This window comes from Styela clava, chromosome 14 (genome assembly GCF_964204865.1).
Source record: "Styela clava chromosome 14, kaStyClav1.hap1.2, whole genome shotgun sequence".
Classification (NCBI taxonomy): domain Eukaryota; kingdom Metazoa; phylum Chordata; class Ascidiacea; order Stolidobranchia; family Styelidae; genus Styela; species Styela clava.
In genome coordinates, this window is record NC_135263.1 from 10,045,255 (window position 1) to 10,069,581 (window position 24,327).

Sequence of the window (24,327 nt, forward strand, 5' to 3'; positions counted from 1 at the left end):
GTTGCAATAAATACATACCTTCGTCGAGATGTCATTTTATATTTTCCGCTTTAACGTATCGATGCAACGTCGACAACGGGGCATGTCGTGGGCGGATGTGGAGAGAAAAACAGCCGATTATTATTTAAGATAAGTTGTTGCAGAGCCGGCCGGATCAGTCGCGATTCGCTGCCGTGCGGCGTTGGTCTGCGCTGTAGTATTTGTAAAGTGCGGTTGTGATTTAGGTCCTGATTCAGAGTTGCGCATTGACTGACTTTTTCATATTCATTATGAACTTTAGGTATTCAAAAATGCTAGTTCCCCAATCATACACTAATACAGTAATAATACTTTCTGGCAGAAATTTTGCAAAATTGAAGGTTCTACTGACTGTCCAGAAGCTTACAAACGAACTATATTAGTTATAAAACATGGGGTTACATGGTTTATATTTATCAATTATAACTTTAAAAATATATAAAAATAAATTGACATGTAATCTAGACTCTGCAGTGTAGTAGTGATGGACTTATACTAGTGTATTCAGGTATTACTGTATTATAGTAATGCAGTGTTATTACAGTATTAATAGAAAGTCTTGTACTCTACTGGTCTATGTAGTTATACTACAGTCACATTATTGATAGATTTTCAAATAAACTACTGAAATACAACTAACATAGTCATGTCAGCCAAAGCAATTTCTGAAGCTGATGGAAAACTTCTTTTATCAAAACATCTGAAAGATTCGTCCAACCTCAAAAACCGATTCAAATTTGCAACTGTCAATGGATACAGTGATTGGAATGCAACTGTAGCATCAAATACATGGATGAATTCTGAGGTAACAATTTATAATTCCTCAGTTGTGTGACTTTATTCTACTTTCTGACTTTTATATTTGACAGTTTTGAGAAATATGCAGAGCTTAACCAAAATGGTACCAAATCTTGATGGTGCATTTTTCACTATCATACTGTCCTAAGCAACATAAAAATAAAATTTTTATATAATTTAAAAATAGCACTTTCATGCAGTTCTCTGATTCCAAGATGTACCGACATTTGGTACAATAAAACAAACTCACCATTTGTCTCTGAAATACGGGCATCTGGCACAACGGCAGATGCGGCACAACATGCCATGCTTGTTTCAGTAATAATTTAAATCAATTGCGACGTGCGTTGGCCGTCATCTGACCGAAATCGTGTTTTTTTGCTAAAAAAAATCTGGAAAATCAAGTTTAATTTCATCAATTTCTTTAAAAATTTGCAGAAACTAATTGTGAAGCCTGATCAGCTGATAAAACGAAGAGGAAAACTTGGTTTGATAAAGCTGAACACAGACGTCGAAGGTGTGAAAGGATGGGTCAAAGAAAGAGCTCAAAAGGAAATAGTTGTCGGATCAACAAAAGGAATTCTGAAAAATTTCATCATTGAGCCTTTTGTTCCTCACAAACAGGTAAACAAATAAATCAAATTGTCACTGTTGTTGTTATTTCTGTAGCAAAGAAGATTTATAGATTAAGAAGACACTGCTATTTAAATCTTCATCTTCTCAGTGTGCTTTCTGATGTATTGAAGAATGGTAAATATGAATCCAAGAAGCAAAAGTCTTCTTCCGAAATCATTCAAGTCTAGAATTATCATACAAATTCAAGTTTCATACAATTCAGTTTTCACGTTGTAAACTAAAATCAAAAAAGTATCAGATTGAAGATTGCTTTGTCTGTGATAAAATTAACTCTTTTTTTTTTGAGAATTAAAAACACAAAGTTCTGAAACTTTCATAAATATGATAGAAAAATGGTTTAATAATCGTTACTTAATACAAATTTGATTTTCAAGCATTTTCAAGCTACAAAAATACATTTCAAAACACAATATCTTGCCATGTATCGATCTACTTATTCAAAGCTTCATTCGAGGGAAGATATGAAATAACCCATGGAATATTTGAATTTGTCAATAATAAAAAGCTTGTCAACGGAAGTCTAGGTCATGTAAAACTGAGATAGTCGTAATTTTAATTAGATTTTTTTGCGAATGGGTTCTTTTATTGTGATTGATTTACAAGTCTGTGTTGAAATTCATACGGTAACTTCCAAAGTTTTATCAATATATAATATCTAAAATGTATCATATCATCAACACAAGAACCATGGTATTGATTTTGCTGTCAAACATTTTTTTTTCTAGATTTCATTAATTAAAGCAGAAGATTTATTGATTTTATCTTGGCAAAACAACACCTTTTGTCAAAATGTTTGAATTGATTTGGCCTTGAAAGCATAAATACATCAATAAACTGAAATCATAAAATTGGATTTTTAAACTTGTTCGAATATAAAATGTCTTGTCCGAAAACCAATAAATCAATTCTAATTAGGACTGTACTAATTTGAAGATCTTCAGATCGAAATTCGTAAATTTCCATTTTGGCACTGAGAGTTTGCCATACTATTTATTAATGCTTTTATATTGCTTTAAGGAATCATTTTTTGAAATTGGACAGTGCACTGTAGTATGTTCTCTTGCGGCCTAAAAGTATTTTGATTTCATTCGTGTTTAATGATTACAAGCACGAGATGTGTTTTGATTTTCATTTCAATAGATATTACTCATTTTCCTGTTTTACATTCACAGGAAGAAGAATATTATGTTTGTATCTATGGTACAAGAACAGGTGATGCGATCCTATTCTATCATGAAGGTGGTGTTGATATTGGTGATGTTGATTCAAAAGCAAAGAAAATAGAGGTATGAAAATACACTGAAATCCCGAATCTCAAATTTTCCATGCTGGTCAATATATTCTCGAGCGTGTGAAACTAGTGTTTGACTTAGCGATAGATTGAGGTTTCTGGTCGAAACTTGACAATACAAAAATGCAACACAATCACATTAGTTTTTTGTTTTAAAATTGATTAATTGAATAAAAAAAATATGGCGATTCAAATGTCTTTCTGGTGACTATTTTCAACTGGCCGCTTATATAGGCCCTTTTTCTAACTAAAAGTACCAAATGGCTCCTGAAAACTGTTAGTTTGAATACTTAATAGTAACAAAATGGGTACAGGGTTAAGTTTGTACATTATGTTTGAATTTTTGGAGATTTTTTCCTTGTGAATTTGCATGTAGTTTTGGTACATTGAATACAGTTTTTATCATAAAATCTTGTCATATTTTCATATATTTTCACAGATTGATGTTGAGGAGGACGTTACTGTATCAAACATTTGTGAGAATCTACTCGGAGAAGTTTCGAAAAATGCTCATGAGTAAGTATTGTGATCTTAATTGAAAATAGCATTTTTTTTTGTCACAATGTTTGTTGTCTAAAGTAAACGCCTATACACTTTCTACTCTTTTTGCAAATGTTTCATTCTCTTCATTAACCTGCCTTTTTATCATCTGTCCAGAACACTTGGGACTTTCATCAAAGATCTTTTCAACATGTACAGATATCTTCATTTTACATATTTGGAGATAAACCCACTAGGTAAACTTTTGTATATGGTGTGTTTTTGTTCATTCAAATTATTGAATCGGTGAACTCGTTCCCAAAGTTCATTTGTAATTTCAATCATTAATAACAGATCCTTGTATCATTTCTGTTTACAGTTATGTGTGGCACAGATATCTATGTCATTGACATGGCTGCTAAATTAGACCAGGTAAATATAATTTCTTGATGTTTTTTATTATTTTCCTGAATTTTTTCTCTCAATCTCTTCTCACAAACTTAGAATCATTTCATAATTGTCTGTCATTTGTAGGTTAAACATTGCAGGTTTGGAGCCTGATTATTCTTTGGTCCTTTTGTTTTATTCAATTATATGCCACACATGTTGTGAGCAATGACATGGACTATGGCAATTTGCGAAGATCACATCCATTCCTAATTTTGACAATCTGAGTGCCTAGTTATGAAGTGACTATATTTTAAAGTCTTGAGATCTATTGTCTAGTGTGTAAAAAGGTTAATAATACATCATATTTAGTGTGCTGAATTCCTCTGCTCTCGAGAATGGGGTACGATAGAATTTCCACCTCCATTTGGGAGAGAAGCATACCCAGAGGAAGCCTACATTGCAGATCTTGATGCAAAGAGTGGAGCTTCACTCAAATTGACAATCTTGAATCCAAAAGGAAGAATTTGGACGATGGTAGCTGGTGGAGGTGCATCAGTGGTTTATAGGTATATTTTTCATAAATTATGGTAATTTAAATTAAGCTTTATTTCGATATTTATAGAATTTGTATATCATATCTTAATTCATGCATATGAGGTAGTACACATCTTAGCCTGTTAGTAAACAACTGTGTGTTAAATTCAGTAGTCTAAATTAACTCCATTCTTCAGCATTTTTCCTATTCTCACATAGAATATAATTGTACCATTTATTCAGTGATACGATTTGCGACCTTGGTGGCGCGTCAGAACTTGCAAATTATGGTGAATACAGTGGTGCACCAAGTGAACAACAAACTTATGATTACGCAAGAACTGTGTTATCGTTGATGACAAGAGAACAAAGAGAAGATGGAAAAGTTCTTATCATTGGCGGAGGAATCGCGAACTTCACAAATGTTGCTGCAACATTCAAGGTAAAGATAAAGATGACTCTGTCACATATGGACATCTAAAATGAATCGAATATACAAAGTGGGAATACGTTAAAAACTTGTACCAAACTTTTTCAAAAAAAATAAAAAAAAGATGTTTTTTATCAACTTGTGCGGCTAAAATTTGCTTCAGAAATTAGACAAATCGGGTTTTGCTCAGGAGAAATCTAGCCAAAGCAAATATCTTTTTAGTGTGTCATCAACTGGGGGGTGTGCAATTGACCTAAAAAACTATTGCTCACATTTTTATGACCCCTGTCTTGAGGTCTCCATGAAAAATAGCGTACTAAAGTCTAGAAGTTGAGAAACTAAGTGTAAAGAAACAAATTTTCTTCTGGATGGACTGATCGCAAAAAATATAATTTTAAACCAACTCAGTTTTTATTTTTTAAAAGGGAATTGTTCGTGCTCTCAAAGAATATCAGACCCAACTTCGTCAGACAAAAGTTTCTATATTTGTACGAAGAGGTGGTCCTAATTATCAAGAAGGATTAAGAGTAATGCGTGAAGTTGGTATGTGATATTGTTGTTCCAGTAATTTTACTGTAAGAGTTTTCTAAACACTTCGTTCAATTTTTTTTTCAAATACAGTATCATGAATAAAATATTACATTGTTATTTGTCATCTAAGTGTTGTTTACTGCTTTATTATGTTCTAACCATTGTAAAAATGTCAGATAATTATTTTGTAATATTTCTGAATGATCATTGTCATCATAACATATACTTGCTTGTTATGGCTATTGGCTAATATGTTATACAAATTTCTTACAAGAACAACTTGCGTGCTATAACTACAGCAATGACATGGACTAGTGACATATGTGTGAAGTGTAGCATCCACTCGTTATATTTCATACATTTAATTTGTCAAACATCTTTGATTTCTGCTCTACACTGTGTGGAGTCTGCTTGTGTAAAGCCTGGTTATATCAAAAGCGTGTAATTGAATTTATATTGATGCCACTTTGGCATGCGATCTCAGTATCGTAAAACTACTTTGGAATGTGGTCACACATGCTTAATGTGTGATCTCAATCGCAGCACCCACTAATCAAGGTGCCACCTTGGTATGTGGGTAATCTCATAAAAACATTCTCACAGAATTCAGTTTCTAACCCTATCATTATTTTAGAGTTGGGTTTATAACGAAATCCTTGAGATCACAATACTCGCGGTACTCTCGTGTAGTATATCTACCAGGTTAGAGTCAGGCCCTAATTTTATTCCGATTTTCCTTATTTTAGTTCTATTACGAGTTCGGGGACTGTCTGTGTTAGCTAACTGAATTTACCCCCTGCCCATAGGTTTCAGTCCCTTTACACAACTTGATGTAAGATAGGCGAACAAAACTAGTCACCTCCATATTGGTACACATACTCTGGAGCGCCAAACTCTCATCACATATCAAAGTGAAACCTTTATATCTTATATTCAGGTCAGAGTCTCGGTGTACCGGTCCACGTTTTCGGAACAGAAACGCACATGACTGCTATTGTTGGTATGGCATTGGGTACTTCACCCATACCAGACAAACCTCCAACAGATCCAGGACATACAGCAAATTTTCTTCTCGGAGCCACCACTCAGTACAATGTACGTGTTATTGTTGTAGTAAATGATCTTTAAATATTTGTATAAAGCCCTATGCTCGGCACATGGCTCTATAGAATCAGCCAGTCATTTCAATGTTCAAGACCGCTGGATTGAGGCAATAGCAATACTGGAATATTTTTGATCTATTTTCCTGAAATGAAAGTAATAGTGTTTTAATGAACACAGAAATTTTGCAATATGACTTTATGATAGTAATATGAGGGAATCTATTTTTAGCTAAAATCAGCATTTTCTAAATTCAAAAGAAGATTCATATATTTTTATATCAAAAGGTTGTGTTTTTAATGCTACACTGCCCATATTAAAGAAATCTTGATTTCTCTAATTTGATCATAAGATTTCCACCTCATGTTTCTTTATTTATACATAAAAATTTTTAAAGGAATTTTTGACCGGATGTCTAAGGTTGCATTTTCCTCACATGACCATTGTCACCCCTCACAGACAATATCAACTTCCTGAAGTGTAAATAATTCACCGAGATCAGAGTTTTTGAATTAAAAATTAGGACCTGTACATTACCAAGGTTTTAAAAGCGCAAATCACAAAAATAAAATTTTTATATTATTTTTTTTCAAGGCCGATTCACCTCGGGTATTTAGTTTTCGTAGTTGTGTGGTTTGTTTCAGACTAGAACATGTTTGGGATAATGATAAATCCAAGACTTAATAATTTTTCATCGTTTTATACTTGATTTGAGCATTGTTTGAATAATGAGTCTCCATAACTTTTTGATAATTCGCTTTAAATAATTTATGAATAAATTGAACAATATTATTTTAAATAAGAAAATATAAATTGAAAATGATCTTATTATCTGACTAATTTTTCACGAAACCAATCCTAATACAGGTATGACTGCACTCGTAAATGAATGAAAAAATTAATTACAATTAGTTATCGTATGTGTTTAGTAATCAAAAAAATCCATTTTATGATCATCCAACCTTACTTAGTGCAATCTATCCAGTCACAGTGGGTCCCTTTTTTCATAGACTCGGCACTTATTACAGAAGTAAATCATTATATTTATCCATTGTTGATAATATAATATGTGAACTTAAACTCAAAGTTTTGTTAAGTGACGCAAAATTATTTTGATTGTGATTTCAGACTTTGTCAAAGGGCAGTAAAAATAGTAAAGACGAATTAATTTCCTATGACAAAATCTTAAATTTCCACCTACATCCTTTTCTTAATCCAGACTGGCCCCCATGCAATTCGTTTTGTCCAGATCCCAGATGTCGTTATTGGTCTATTGTTAGTTTAAAAGTACATTCATTTAACTAAAATCAATTTATGGTGTACTTTTACAATTGAAGCAGAAGACATTTATAATCTTCTCTTTGCCATACTCCATTCCTTTGCTTTAATTTAAATTAAAAACAAGCTTGTACTGGTTATAAATCCTGTTCTATTTCTGAATGATTTCTTCAGGTCGTTGAATCCCAAAATCTTGACAGTTGACACCATTATAATCTTACTAATTGACAAGTCTAATTTGCAACTGATGTTTGAAACATTTTTCTTCTTAATTATGTACAGCATTTGAGATTTGGCAATTGGCACACTCGTTTAAATTCTGTAAATTATGTAAACTCGTTTAAATTCTGAATAGTACTATATTATTGTTTTATTTGTGTTTTCATTGATCTGTTAATAATCTAGAGATATGTTTGTTGACCTAATACAACGATTGACACTGCTTTGTGATTGTGACATTTGAATCAGCAGTTCATTAATTTATCGCCATGGTGATTTTATTTATTAGTTATGGTAGTTTACTAACTGGTTCCCAACCTCCTTCGATACATTCATCCTTCCCTTTGCCTATTTTTCATGTCTTTATTCTTTCCCTACTATGTATAAAAAGTAATTTTTCATTTTTTTTCTGAAGGATCCTTATTTAGTGACATACTCAACTGTCATATAATTCTCATAATGTGTGTAAAAATATGTATAACGCTTAATTACTAAACAATATTAGTTGGATACATAGTACAACTGCAACTACAAAGTATGTACTGCATAGTACAACAAATTTTTTCTATCTGAGGAGGAATTCTTTTCCCGACTGGAAAATAAGGTTTACTTCATCATACATAATATTATAGGCCCGATATGTGTTAGCAATTAGAGATGAGAGGTCGTGGTACACCATGACCATATCATCAGCTGTCTTATCGGCTTCTCCCTCTTTCAATGGTATTTTAGATAAATGCAAATTTTGTTGATGTTTATGCAGAATATTGTATTAATATTTAATTACTTTCTCCTTCAGAATGGAACACCACGTTGTAGTCGCACAAGTTCATTTGCTGATGCCGATCATGTACCAAAGGAAAACGGCGATGGTGTAACATCTGTAATCAGACAGGCAGCTAAAAAATCTGCTCTTGGAAAACCTATGTTCTCAAGTATGTTTTTGATTAGATACCAGTATTCTAGGTATCCCAAATGTGTTTACTATTTCTCCTACACTCTGAAATTATATTTTTGATTGTGAATATAGAATATATTCTAAATGTAGTCATGGGATTTGGACCCAAGATTTTAGCCTGCAGTGCCATCATAGTAAAATCTCGGTACTCCTGAGGTATGCGCACCAAGATGTCGCATAACCTGAACCCTAACTTGGTACACAATCTGAGTTCAGGTTGTGCGCCATCTTGGTGCGCATACTTCGGGAGGTCCAAAATCTCTAGTAATAGAATATAATGGTATTTCAACATTTGAATATTTCTAATTTTAGCCAAAACTCGTTCTATCATTTGGGGCTTGCAATCCAGAGCTGTTCAAGGAATGTTGGATTTTGATTTTGTTTGTTCAAGGAAAGAACCATCTGTTGCTGCAATGGTCTATCCATTCATGTATGTTTCTTTATTAATGGTTTATTTATTAAAATGATCAATGATAAGATCAGTATAAATGTTTTATATATCGATATTTATGGAAGTACATTTTTTTGTACAACGCATGTGACATGGGATTTGAGCATGAGATGTGTAATCTGCAATGACAACACAATTGGATCTAATGCTTTAACCAATAAGCAAATTGAAACAAAATTTCAAATAAAAAAAAAGGTGACAAATTCTTTTTTTGAAGAATGGTTTAGCAAAATTAATGAATTCCACAAACTAGATTTATGAAAGCTCCAATTGGGTGTGACGGTTCTGACAACCCATTGTCACATTGATCTTCTGAATTTGAGGAGTAGATATTCAAAAATCTATTTTTTGTTTAATTTCAGTGGGGATCACAAACTGAAATTTTATTGGGGACACAAAGAAATTCTGATTCCAGCTTATAAAAACATGAGCGATGCAATGGAACGACACCCCGAGGTTGACACGCTGGTTAATTTTGCTTCTTTACGGTCGGCCGAAGAAAGCACAATAGAAGCAATGCAATATAAACAAATTAGAACAATTGCAATCATAGCTGAAGGTTCGTAATCATAGATTTATTCTATTGTTAATTAATTTATTGTTAATTTATTATTATTAATATTTTAATATGACTATCGCAATCGTAGATATGCACTGATATATCATCATAAGCCATTTAAGCCAATCATCAGGTTGGACAGGTCAGCAATTTTGAGTAATCGTATTTCTGTTTGCAAAAATAAATAAAATCTTCACCAAAAACTGATTTGCATGGATAAAAGTATCCTGTTTTGTGTTACATTTTCTTATTTCTTTGTCTTCTAGGTCTTGTTAGATTTTTAAGAAGTAAAGCTGGCATCAATATTATGTCATGCCCAAGGATGGCCAAAACTCAATAATCTACCTTTTCAAATATATTTTATATTGGGTCAATTATCATCAATGCCACCTTGTTACTAGTTAGTGTCTATAGTTTTGAGAGCAAACATCATAAAAATACTTACCGATGCGTTAGTTAGTAAGTTTCTAACTTACTACAATGCTTTTCTCATTAGGCAAAGTTGCGTCTACGCAAATAAAATGTATAAGCTGACTCACTAAACAATCGGATATGTATACTTTCAATTACGTAATTCACCTCTTATCTTTCATCTTCAGTACTTTCCTAGGAAATTGTAAAATATTAACCAAAATATCATGACTGTTATCACGTTTAACATCGTTTCATAAGATCTTTATTCATATTATGGAATTTATGGCTCAGATTTCAATCTATATAATTCAAATTATCCAATCTGTATATCTATATTTATGTTAGATAAGATGAAAAATAAAACCATCTAATCATGGCTTATTGACAAATTTGTATAACAGTAGTTCCTTGAAGTGTATAAAATGGGACGTATTATTTCTGACTATAGTTATACCAGGGACGTTGCCAGGAATTTTCAAATGGGGGGGGGATTTTTTTTTACATTTTAAAAGGGGGATATGGGGTATGATATGAAAGTATTTGTTGATTAGTATTATTTCTGACTATAGTTATACCAGGGACGTTGCCAGGAATTTTCAAATGGGGGGGGGATTTTTTTTTACATTTTAAAAGGGGGATATGGGGTATGATATGAAAGTTTTTGTTGATTATATATAATCAGGTTATTGAAACCATACAAACCATACATTCAATTTCCCTAATTTACATTTGCCTCTTCTTTACAGGTATACCTGAAGCAAAAACTAAGAAATTGATCAAGCTTGCAAACGAGAAAAATGTTTCGATCATTGGTCCAGCAACAGTAAGATGATGTTTTACATTCTTTTCATATCATTTTATTATGTATTTTACGACCATCCTTACGGCTTTGTACATACAAGGTGCACTGGACTATAAGACGAAGTGGTTTTTAAGGTGTATTGGGTTACCGTACAAAGCCCTTTAACCAAAAAACAACGCTTTATGGTTATTGTGTTTTATTGGAATTGTAAAACAGCGGTTTGTTTTTAAAACAATAGTACCGGAACTCGTTTTTGAATGTAGTCAATAAAGCAGAAAGCACTATCTGATCCAAACATTAGGTGCACTGGCTTATAGGACGCAAAATCGATTTTTGAATAAAAAAAAAGGAATTAAAGTGTGGTCTGTAAAATAAGGAGGTTTAGTTTTTGATAAGAATTCGCTCAAAGTAATAGCCTAAATAACCAGATCTAGAGTGACTGTCGAGCAAAGTCTAAAATACCAAAACAAATCTACTTCCTGACCACAAGTCATAATTATCATTCGGGCTGCTTTTTTGTAATTGTCAATAATTATATCCCCACTTCCGCTTGTTGGATATCAATGACTAAATTTGAGAATATTTATTTACTGTTAAATAACAGTAACCTAGACAAATTCTGTACGCTTTAGATGGTGAGGATTTCTAGAAAAAAAATTTGTGAATCTGCCATGTTATGAAATTAACTTTATTTTGCCTCAAATCTGCACTTCGCCACAATTTTTTTGTGCTCTCGCTTGGGTTTTTTGCAGCACCAATTACTTATTTTACTTCTACTTTTTTGTGCTGGAAGGTTTGTATGCATATCATGCAAAGGTGCTGTAGCAAGAGTGAGAAGAACTATTCCGAGAGATTCAAGAATCTTGCTGCACAGCACACTAACACAAATATATTTCTGTAACTTTTCCTCTGACGTAGTCATACTTATATACTTAATATAATTCAACAGCAACAAGAAAAGCAATTGAGTGCATATTTTATCTTAAATGCAGTGCGACATGACTCTTAAATCACTTACCTGTAATTACTTTTTGATTGTTTCGTAATTTTGATGCATTTATCCTAGGTTGGTGGGGTAAAGCCTGGTTGCTTCAAGATTGGGAACACTGGTGGAATGATGGATAACATACTGGCGTCGAAATTATATCGACCTGGTAGTGTGGCGTATGTATCCAGAAGTGGTGGAATGTCAAATGAACTGAACAATATTATATCTCGTAATACTGATGGCGTGTATGAAGGCGTGGCTATAGGAGGAGACAAGTATGTGATTTGATTCTCATTTCTCAATTTGTGTGTTGCTAACTTTGGTAGAGATATAGGTTATGCAACAAATCCAATTTTGCCCATATATAATCAAGTTTTGTATACCGGTATACCAGTTATTTTTCAGTGAAAGAAAAAGGGTAACAAAGTTGCAGTCAAAATCAGGGACATGATTTCGGCCTGAAAAAAATTTGACTTCTGAATTTGAGTTCAGAAAAGTTTTGACTCTGACTCCCTTCTTCTGGGTTGTTACATCAAATTTTAATTGGAAAAATTGTGACTTATGAAAGCTTTCTTCAATAAATTTGATAGAGAAATATGAGCTAACCACTAACAAAGCTGGACTAAAAGAATCACCAGTAATGCTATTACCGGTATATCTTATATTCAAATCACTTTTTGTCTTCGATTTGCAAAGACACATCAAAGCTTCGGTAAAAGTGAACACTTAATAAAAATAAAATCCCATTTTTCTTCAGATACCCTGGCACAACATTTATGGATCATATCATGAGATATGAAAAAAATCCTGATATTAAAATGATGGTCATGCTGGGAGAGGTAGGCAGAAATGATAATTGAATATTTAAATGATCGCTTGGATGCGCTAAGAGGATTTGTAGACATGTTATGAGAATACTTCGAGAATGAAAATGCAATTAACTGTTAACTTGTTATTCGTGCATTATAAAATTTGAGAAATGGTAAGATTTTAAGAAATAATATTTAAATATAAATTAAACAGAACTGGAAAAATATCTTATAGAAATCGAATGGTCACACGCACATAGATTGCCAGGCTTCTTAAAAAGCAAAACTTCTTACTTATCATAATCTGTAGCATATGAAATAAAAAGAAATTGTCTTATTTGGCTCAGAACGTCTCTTATGAAATTAATTTCTATAATTTTTTTTTATAGGTTGGTGGCACAGAAGAATACAAAATCTGTGAAGGAATCAAATCTGGAGTGATCAGTAAACCTATTGTTGCATGGTGCATTGGTGGGTATTTCCACTGTAATGTTTCACCAGCTGTCTTATTATTCATTTGTATGCTGCTCTGCTTCAGATTGATAGAGCAATGACTATTAATTTACAGTACAATAAGAATAGTACAATACAATGGCCATGTTAAACAAAGGTGCATGTATAAAATTATTACTTATTAGTGAAATCTCTCTCTCCAAACTTATCTACCGGTACTTCATACATTTTTAAGAGAATTCACATTAATCGGGGTCATTCCCACTCACTCTGAAGTAAAGAAGGTTCATCTTTGAGTAAGGTTATGAGGGACCCCAGAAACACTGATACCATATAGAATAATGGGGGTAAATCACTCGCCAGAAAAACGCAGATTGATGAGAGAGTTGAATCCAATACTAAAAGAAAAATATCCATCAGATAATGAATCTCACATAACTGGAGTTTTAAAAAAAATTTTTGGCATAAACATTTCTTCATGCACTTATCAAAACAGTATCTTGAATTACTGGTAAAGTTATTCGGATTCGATGGTTCATTAAAATACTGAAAATTTTACATCCTGTCGTTGCAAAAAATAATGTAATTTTGTATTTTCTCAGGTACTTGTGCTACAATGTTTACATCAGAAGTACAATTTGGTCATGCTGGTGCTTGTGCTAATCAACAATCTGAAACTGCTGTTGTGAAGAATGAGGCATTAGCAACTGCTGGAGCTCATGTTCCGAAAAGCTTCAATGAACTGAATGTTAAAATCAAGTATGTATAAAAATAGGGGTTATGGCATCACATTAGACTTGTTTGAAAACATTACACTTATCTCTTTTAAGAGTTAATGCTTAAGCCCTGGTCAAAAGCTGAAAAAAAATCCAAATTTTCTGTAAATACCCAAACTCAAATAAAAATTCCCAGAATATTTATGTAATTTAACCTGAAAAAGAATTGAGCTATGAAAAATGTGAACTGTTCAGCTGAAAGAGCACATCACCTATTTCTTCGCTACATCTCCAAAAAAATTTTTTAACATTTCAATATTTGCCCTTTTTTCTTTTTGACTCTCGCCTCATAGAATATCAACAATGGCCGCTATTGCATACTATATCTTATCAACCATTTACGGCTTTCTCCAACACCATGCATAGATTTGAGACTAGTTACCTATTATCATACTTGTAACATGACGAGAGCTTGTGGTTCACCAGTCACCACATAATAGAGTTACCTTATGAGTTTTATTTCATGAAAATAAAATCTTCGACTTGATCAATGTCTTGTTTTTAGGGAGGTTTATGATGACCTGGTATCTCGAGGTGTGATACTTGCTGCAGAAGAAGTTCCCCCTCCTACTGTACCTATGGATTACTCATGGGCAAGGGTATGTTCCATATTAATTAACAGAAATATGGATAAAAGTTTCAAACACCACATTAGCTATAATAAATAATAAAATTGTGAAGAACTTGTGAAAATGAATCGAGCGTGAAGAAAGTGAAAATGAATCGAGCGTTAGACAGGAAACATTGCTAAGTACGTCCCAGGGTTGGGGACCTGGGGACGTTTTGTAAGAGCTGGGATCAAGCTTACAATAATAGGAGCTGGAGCTACCAAAAATTTCAGTGGCTCTTCTCCTATCCATCTAAATATTTTTCACATTTATAGTTTTCATAATAATAATATAATTTATCTTTTTCAATTTATCATCATTTCACTTCAATTTCTAATAATAATTTTCAAGTGAAATTTGTATATTTAAAAGTTCAGTTTCAAAATTCGAAATATTACAGCATGGTTTTGAGTATCACTTCGACAAAACTGCATTCGGACTGATATTTCATGGTGTAGCGGTCACATCCGAAAACTTAAATGGCCATGGAGCCGGCGTTGAATTTGAATATACTGTTAAGCTCGAGCCGGAGCCAATGTGATTTCATCGTTTTCATCATTACTTATGCTTATCCAAATTGCTAACTAATGTTTTACTGATTCAAGGAACTGGGACTGATTCGTAAACCAGCTTCATTTATGACAAGTATATCTGATGAACGAGGACAGGAGTTGTTGTATGCTGGAATGCCTATATCAAGAGTTTTCAAGGATGATATTGGAATTGGAGGTGTCTTAGGACTCTTGTGGTTCCAGAAAAGGTGATTGATTATAGGATATATAAAAAATGATGTAAACCTGATAGGCTTTATCACATTGGAAACAATTCAGATTATTAACACTAACAATTGACTATCTTGAAACATATATTTTTCTGGAAATTATTATACTATATATATTGAGGCAGAATATGCTGCATAGTCGACTATGTCCTGTATTTTAAGTATCCATCTCTGTACTTTAGAAAAGCCATTTATTTATTTTTAAATCCAAGCATCTAAAACAGATAACACCTCTTCTAGCCAGATAAGAAGCGATCTTCACCATATTTGTCGCCTTTACCCTCCCTCCTCTGGGATGAATTATATGAAAAATCCTATTCCATCCTAGTTAATGTTGCATAAACTTCTTTATATTTTCAAATTGAAATTGCCTGTTTTAGACTTCCAATGTATGCATGCAAGTTTTTGGAACACTGTCTGATGGTAACTGCTGATCATGGACCTGCTGTATCAGGTAAGGATATAATGACAAGCTTCTTATTTTATTTCACCTACTCACTTTTATATATACCGTAGTTTAAATTCAATGGATAAGGGTACGGCATGGTGAACCAAGAGAGGGACAGTCATTACAAATCTATCAGTAATCTAATTCCATGTGGGCTCGTGAAGTCCCTGGATAAGAGACCAATTTAGCGGACAACATTGGGAGTAGAATTTTCCCCAATTGTTTTTGGATAAATGTTATTATTGGGAGTAGAATTTTCCCCAATTGTTTTTGGATAAATGTTATTATATTTATTTTAAAAAGTCTTAAATTAAATCAGATATTTAAATTTCAGGAGCCCATAATACAATTGTATGTGCAAGAGCTGGAAAAGATTTGATATCTTCATTGACTTCTGGTCTCCTGACAATTGTAAGTACAGACACTTTCAAACTTAATATGTTTTAAATTATATTTCGTACACCCACTTCATCAGTCCTTAATCAGGGTTTCTCACCCTGGGCCTTCCGCTCTCTAGAGGGCCACGGGGCGGTTCTCTGGGTGGGGGGGGGGTCTTTCTGAAGGCACAAGAAATGGCATTCACTAGGTAGCTTTGTGTTGACTTTATTAGCGTAAAATATTTTGACTGCAATTGGAATAATCCCTTGACTGTAATGTATTTTCCATTTTGCCTAATACTGTTTCTATTTTTGATCAAATTTGTTGAATTTTTAGTTCTGAAATGTTCTTTGTTGAATTTATTTTAATATTCGATTGTCACGAAGCTCTGGAAATAACCAAGATTTTGTCATTGCAGGGTGATAGGTTTGGTGGAGCTCTTGATGGAGCAGCAAAGCAGTTTAGTGAAGCATATGATCGAGGTTTGTTACCGATGGAATTTGTTAACGAAATGAGGAAGAAGCATAAACTAATCATGGGAATAGGACATAGAGTCAAATCTGTGAGTTTCCCTTTTTTTTTTTTTTTTTTCTTTTTATATTGCTGATAGTCTAAAAGTAACCAATCAAGATTTTTCATTGACTATATGTGACTTCACTCAAAACCTTGTTTTGTCAGAACTTGATGTGATATTTTCCCACAGAATTTTTTTTTGGAATTTCATATTCTCATTTGTACACTAGAGGTGTCTGCTGCACCTAATTTTTGAATTTATCTAAATATGATATTTTTATTCCAGATCAATAACCCAGATCAGAGAGTTGTCATCTTGCAAGAATTTGTTAAAGCAAATTTTCCATCAACTCCATTACTGGATTATGCAAGAGAAGTTGAAAAAGTAACTACAGCTAAGGTAATATAATTTAACACTGCAGTTAATTGATTATCTTTATTTTTATACGCAGACCGCAGTATTGATAATTTGTGGACAAAATTGAATAAAGCACTATAAAGTTAAAGTTACATGCGAATTCCTGGAGTATGTAGTTTTTGTCTGAAATGGCATGTTTAAACCAACTTTAATCATAGTTGAAATTTACTAATGCCAACCACAAAATTATGATATTTCTGTGTTAACCATTTTCATCGCAATATAGGTTGTGAATAATAATTTTACAACATCAAGCACAAGCTGCCTGTATTCGAACATACAAAATTGAATAGAACAATATCCAAAAAAATTCCAATGTTTTTGTTTCATTTCATTTCAGACTTTTGCACATTTCTATTGATATTGGTATCTGAGTCGAGGGTGTTAAAATTTTGAATTTCGAACTTTTCACAGAAACCAAACTTGATTCTCAATGTTGACGGTTTTATCGGCGTCGCATTTGTTGACCTGTTGCGAAATTGTGGATGTTTCACTCCTGAGGAATCTGCAGAATATGTCGAAATCGGAGCACTCAATGGAATCTTTGTACTTGGCCGCTCAATGGGATTCATCGGCCATTACCTTGATCAAAGAAGACTCAAGCAAGGTCTCTATCGCCATCCATGGGATGACATCAGCTACGTCCTTCCAGAAACTTATTCAGCTTAAACTTTTTTGTTTAAACGGAAAATGTTTTTTTTTTTCCTATTCAGTTTGGTATTTGATACATATTCACTCTTTGCAGTACGTTTTAATCATTTCCAAAAACCTTAACGCAGTTTAGAAAATATTTTAGATGAAACAAAATCAATATGTAGATCTTAAGCTCCTTTTCTGTGCTACTATTTTACAGCTCAGTTTAAAAAAAAATCTGATTTTTTAGATTTTAAAATTTGGCTTTTGCGGTATCATTTCAAATTGCTGCTACATTAATTCGATACATCCAATACTTATCGTAATTCATATTTTTGTATTTGTTCTTACTTTTTCATAGCAATGATATTAAAGCAATCACAGCTCATATACACAGTAAATATATCATTTTGCACTGTTGTATTACCTATAAGACTAGAAATAAAATAAGAAAAAATATGCATGCTGCTTTGTAATTAATCAAATGATGTAGTACTATACATACAATGTACTTTTACATTTTTGCTCTTTTTTTGAAAGGTATATCTATTTTTTTCATGGGATCTCCAGAAGTATGTGCACCAAGATGGCGCACAACCTGAACATAGAATGTGTACCACGCTGGGGTTCAGGTTGTGCGCCATCTTGGTGCACATACTCCGGGAGCGCCTGTTCATGTGTATAACTAGCAGTGATGAATTAAATAGGAAGCCTATTTTAGAAAGTCTTTGTTTATGTGAAAAATATATTCTTTTCGCAATGCATCCAGTTACTGATTTTTCAAGTATGTCCATAGTATTTTTGCTTGATAAGTACAACGAATCCTTTTTGTTGATGAGTTGGAAATATAAAGTTCTCTGACATTAATGTGTTGTTTTCTTTCGTTGGTTAGTTATATCATCTGTGAATATGATATTATAGCATTTGTGTACTCTGTTTTCATATTACATTTTTCGTCCATGATATATTATTCGTCATTGATATATTACCGAAAACAGTTTTTTGCAGCCTGCTCTCCTAAAATCTAGTCGTCCGTAACATACCTTACATTTTATTGGCTCATACTATCTTACACTGTATGCTTTCATTGCATCTTCGTGTTTTATATTTATACTGAGTTTTACTAGATTCATAGTTTTGTATTGTGTCTTATTTTAGAAGAAAGTAATGCCACAAAATTTACTGATATGTTGCTAATCTAATTGTCATCAAATATACGAGTCATTAGGAGATGTGACATGGTTAGCAGAAGAGACGTGTAGTAACTATGTTTGCATAGTTGAACCTCTGGTATTCTTCACATCACCATGGTATATTGAACAGCTCTGACAACTTGAATTATTCGAAGTTTTTCTTTCTACTCTGTGTTTATAATCTAGCTATTTACACTTTCCAATTATTATACGGTACATTATAATCATCTATAAACCATTTTCCACAGGTAAATTTATTTTTTGTTCCATCGAATTCATAATCAACTCAGTTTGTCCTTTGGATTTTTATATAAAGAGGCAACAGTTTTTCAGTATTTTTCTGGCCTATATGACCTAGCATGGCTGAGATGCTTCTCTTTGCACAGTGGTTACTATTGGGCCAGTGTGAGAAATAGGTTGACTGTATTACAGCATATGAACACCAATTTTAAACCTTAGCCTCTTGGCTATTTAGAGCTTAATACAAAAAACTTGTGATGTGCCATGTTAATTGCCACAAATTATATAAATTTCAGTTTGTGTAGTAAAAATAGGCATATTCGTACTATTATTACTGCTTGGTGCCCTGCTTTTTCTGCGATGTTAAGTACTCCGAAATTGTAATAGTTGAGGCCACTGTATATAGTACCTGCATAATAAGGTTTGGTAGTCGACCAGCAAGTTCCATGCAGTTTTGTGGTATAATTCCATCCTTGTATTATTATTTTCTAATTTTGTTGTGTGTGCTTTATGTATATATTCAACAAAGATATAGAGATGCGTAAAAGAACTTCATTATTTTCTTGTCATATGCGTGGGCATCATTCAGCTAACAATTCTTTTGTTTTTCAATTGATGACTTGGTCATTAGCAAGTTTAGAAACTGGAAAACAGATAAATTAGATTGTCAATTTAGAAATTCGTTTTATTGTAAAAATCTGTGGAGCCTACAATTTGGACTGAAAGTATAGTTTGTTCAACTTAGCCAGGCTTAAACTTTTTTAGACTGTATCAAAAATGGTGACAGCATATTTGCACCCACAAACTTCTACTTCATTCATTTGCATTTCGCCGGACCGTGTGTTAAATGAGTATCATCTAGAAATGTCTATCTGCAAAGAAAGCGACTTGGCCTAGTGGCCTATTTATTACCTAAATTATTCGCGTCAACTTGAAATTCACTGATTTAAACTTGCTTTCGTTCGACCCTTTTCAATGGACAAAACCTTTTGTTTAATGCCAGATAGTGTTACACTTTTATTCGCAATGTTCTGCTTGATAATCATCATTTTAGATGAGATTTTAGCTCAATCTTTCCTATCCGAAGTAACGATCAATAAATGTAGGAAACGCGCTATTCTAGAGTGCAAATATCATGAGGAATATAACATATTCGTAAGTTTTCTAGAATGGCATTTGTTATGATATTCATACAGAACAAATTTTAGATGAAGCATCTGCGTCATTTGAGGACTCAATGTGAACTAAATATTCTGCTGCGTCTTTCCGACTCGTGCTCTTCCGCATCGTAATTTCATTTTTCAATAATAATCTATGACCGCTTAGGCCAGGGGTCGGCAACCTTTTGCTAGTCGCGGGAAACAGTCAAATTTACACCTTTTTGACGTGTTGTAATTGAAAATCCCTTTTCTTTTCGCGTTGTTAGAGCGCTGAATATCATATAATTTTGTCAAATCATTTTAGATAAACATTAACATACGTACTGAATAACTAGGGGTGAGAATATTCGAATATTTTTATCGAATAATTCGAACGTTTTTAACGAATATAATTTGAATTAAAATGTTTTAATATGTTATTCGGATATAACTATAAGACCGAAAAAGTCGGCTGATTTTGTTATATATATTCGCTTATAATGTTCCTGTCAGCGTGAATATATTCGGCCGACACCCTCTTGTTGGTGAACTGTCTTTCTGCAAAGTCTTCTTTGTTCAAGTATCAATACTTGTCGAGCGCGGGACGTCGGAGTTTAGTTTCAATATGTTTCTTGTAGAACTGTGCATTCAACTCAAAAACCGAGAATGTTACAATAAATAATAGAGCGACAGACGTTAAAGCAGTGGTGTTTGTGTGAAGCTGCTCTACGAATGTCGTGATTATCAGCAAGCCGGATCTTGGAGTGGAGCGATTATCAGCAATAATTTTGTCAGTTCGATCTTGTCTTTAGAGCTATAAGTTTGGCATGGTTTCCTGAAATGAGGTAACCAGTTGTTAGTGAATTCCATACAAAAAGAAAACCCATTCTTAGAATTTTGAATCCCATCACTGGTGAAAAGTAATTAAAAAAGTTAATTCACAACCCAGATTTTCAAATTAATTTATTGACTGATCTTATCTTTAGTATTAGCTTTGATCGTCTCTATCACCGTTCGTAAAAGCAGACGGGTAATTTTGTCTTTTCTCGTTTGGCCTGTACTTAGAAAACTTAGTCTTGAGTCATAATGCCGTTTAATATTGAAATGACCAGATAATGTTGCCAGCACCTTTCCTAATTACCGATACTACATAATTATGTGGCGCTTTCGAGGGATTTGTTCGAAGAGAATTGTTTTAAATCAAGTTTTTTTGCTTGTTTTGTTTAAAATGGCTGTACTATTTGATTTTTTTGTATTAAATAGGTTGAAAAAAAATGAATGTAAAAACTTGCCAAGCGCTTCTTATTTGCAATTAATCTTTCAAAACGCCACAAATATCGATAAGGGCTCATGCACACCTTCTCAAGCTGTAGTTCAGTGGTTGGCGCAGTAAGACGCAACCGATAAGCCATTACGTGAACGACCCTGCTGCGATGAAACCACGTTGCGAAAATTGAAATGCGATCGAATAAATGAGTTTGTTTAACCTTGAAAACTCACTTCAACATTAAAAAACAAAGTATTCTGACGATAGATTAACCGAACAGTATTAACCGTAGCAATGACTTCATTTTATGAGAAAAATGTCAATACATGACCTCGAAATCTATATTATGGCGTCATAACAGATTAGTTGTGGCGTCTTTGCATCAGAGGACTCTTACAATTAACATAGGCTAGACCAGTGGTTCCCAAACTAGGGTCCGCGGACCTTTTGGGGTCCGTGAAGTACTTTCCGAGGGTCCGCGAAAGAAATCTGTTGGGTGGCTCAAAGTTTGATAATGCAAAAATTAACTGCTTAAATTTGGAAAGACACATTTATCGCATTATGATGCTTTACATACAATCTCTGCTAAGGACACTGATTCTTCACTTTCTGTTTCGATTAGGTTTTCCCGATTGTGACGTCACAAAGCTATGGCAGCTCCTGCCACGAACAAACCGCGGCGTCTCATGCCATGTTAATGGCGCTATAATTTAGTAATCAGTATTATCGACATATTAACAAAGTCATGTGCCGTATTTTTGTTTAATATACAGAATTATATCTACTTAAATCTGGAACCAAACATCAAATCCATTAAAACTGTATCTATAAAAAAAAAGTACCAACCTACTCATTGTTTGTCACCAACAGGGGCAGCCCTGCCAATACATTCGACATGCCTTGGTTACGGGCTTACGGCATCAAAATTTTACCCGACATGATTTTTTATTTTGCTGCCGTGGTACCGGTTTGGGGCAGCTAAAAAGTCAGTCGCCGTGGTTTGACCGGAGCTCCAGAGGTAATCTATGTGCACCAAGATGGCGCACAACCTGAACATGGTATTGTGTACCGGTTAGGGTTCAGGTCGTGCGTTATCTTGGTACATATGCTTCTGGAGCGCCGTTCAGCCATAGCGGACATTGTTTGGAAATCCCGCTAAATACTTAAAACTGCACTGGGAGGTGTAGACGACGCTGCCTTTTTGCATGCTTGTTGTTATAGGAGAGAATTACAGTAGGTAGTTGATAAAGTATGCCACTCCGTTTCTATATGCTGTTTTACGCTTTTGATTTGAAAGGTAGATAGCGTTAAGTATAGCGCAGTCAGAAAGGCACTACGTTTTGGTTTTTAGATGTCAAATTTAGTCTTTGACACACGGTAACGGTAGGCATATATTTTTTTGTTTTCAACTCTGTATTATCAATTTCAAAATGTCTTCTAAAATTTAAATTGAGATAATCGTATGTAATTTTATCATGATAAACGCAGGTGAAGATATGTTTTGCACTACACCGTGTGGAGCATTTATTTTTGTTGTGACCTTGTTTTATGTGATATCTTTCTGTCTTTCTTCGATAATGTTTTATTTTAGTCAACTAGTGCACAGGGCCGCGAAACAAAAACAAAATTGCAAGGGGTCCGTCGGACAATTTTTTTGAAAAAGTTTGGGAACCACTGGGCTAGACTATGGTGTCTCATCGTTCATATCAGTAGATTACCGCCGATATAAGCATATTCTTCATTATCGCAACCCACTCGTTTTGCCGAAGGGCTGCACTTGATCGAATTGCTTTTGTAGTAGGCTCGTGAGCTAATTTTCATGATTTTTCTTACTCAAAACGTCTCTCTGATATCTCGGCTAAACATTCCGGGTAAAATCTTATGACTTTGGTGGAGATATAAAGTGGCGATAAATGTACGCAATAGAAGTAAAAGTCAAAATAAAAAATTTTACCCACATTTTTGAAATTATAATTCCGACTGCGTGTGCAGCTTCCAGAATGCAACGTTTTGGCGTAGTTTCGCGGCGATGCAAGGGGTATTTCAATGAAAAATAGAGAAATATTTTTATTTAAAACAAGCCCTTGTTTTAAAACACGAGTTTTTTTTTAGAATTGATAAAAAACAAAACCCTAGGCCTTTCGTTCGCATATCTCTTTGTTTCTGTCACAAAATAATTGGTAACACTACAGTTTTATCGCGACAGAGATTGTTTTATAGCAGGCGTAGCCAACACGTCAATCGCGATCGTAGCTGATATTGAGTGAATTTAATAAAATACCCCAAAAAATTGTCTCGCAGTTTCATGTAGCGACTGTTGTGTGTTTTAAAACAGGAAGAATGCAGTGCTGTACATGCGCAAAATACAATATACACATACACTAGTTGAGTTAGGGCAAGTCCAATATAGCATATTATTACGTACCAATTACAAGTTTCGACGATGCCAAGGTTTAGGAATGAACGTGCCGAATATTGCGTGTCTTGGCTGGCAAACTAGATAGCTTATTATTACGTGCAAAATGCAAGTTTCGCCGTTGCCAAGGTTTAGGAATGAACGTGCCGAAAATCGCGTGTATTGGCTGACAAACGATCCTACAATACCTTCTGCAGTATGCGAAAGTTATAGTCTCACTCCAAGAATAGCGAGATATATTTTATTCGCAGCCGTAGCAGTGACAACTGACTCAGATGGCCGTATCGCTCCCTCCAGTCTTTACCAATAAACTACGAATATTTCTTGTATGTATGCTTTTCATTTATGTGTTTTTGGTTGACAAATGGATATATCTA

The 24,327-nt window shown here is 33.8% G+C and overlaps 1 protein-coding gene across 1 annotated transcript; it reads left to right on the forward strand.

Moving 5' to 3' along the window:
- Positions 1-560: 560 nt before the first annotated feature.
- On the forward strand, positions 561-19,697 carry LOC120340506 (ATP-citrate synthase-like). Its single transcript, XM_078119723.1, has 25 exons — positions 561-823; positions 1,255-1,440; positions 2,625-2,738; positions 3,183-3,259; positions 3,401-3,480; positions 3,603-3,655; positions 3,983-4,179; positions 4,391-4,589; positions 5,003-5,120; positions 6,046-6,203; positions 8,506-8,641; positions 8,977-9,094; positions 9,478-9,674; positions 10,835-10,911; positions 11,957-12,153; positions 12,636-12,717; positions 13,077-13,158; positions 13,743-13,899; positions 14,422-14,515; positions 15,130-15,284; positions 15,686-15,759; positions 16,088-16,164; positions 16,550-16,693; positions 16,931-17,044; positions 17,477-19,697. Exons 1-25 carry the CDS (start codon positions 665-667, stop codon positions 17,729-17,731), a joined length of 3,300 nt encoding a protein of 1,099 aa, XP_077975849.1. The 5' UTR covers positions 561-664; the 3' UTR covers positions 17,732-19,697.
- Positions 19,698-24,327: the final 4,630 nt, after the last annotated feature.

What these genes read in the sequence shown, in the direction of transcription:
- LOC120340506 (XM_078119723.1), top strand. Translation starts at nt 665, where the DNA reads ATGTCAGCCAAAGCAATTTCTGAAGCTGATGGAAAACTTCTTTTATCA. An exon ending in GCAATGGTCTATCCATTCAT is followed by an intron (nt 9,095 to 9,477) that starts GTATGTTTCTTT and finishes GTTTAATTTCAG; the next exon opens with TGGGGATCACAAACTGAAAT. An exon ending in TGATGGTCATGCTGGGAGAG is followed by an intron (nt 12,718 to 13,076) that starts GTAGGCAGAAAT and finishes TTTTTTTTATAG; the next exon opens with GTTGGTGGCACAGAAGAATA.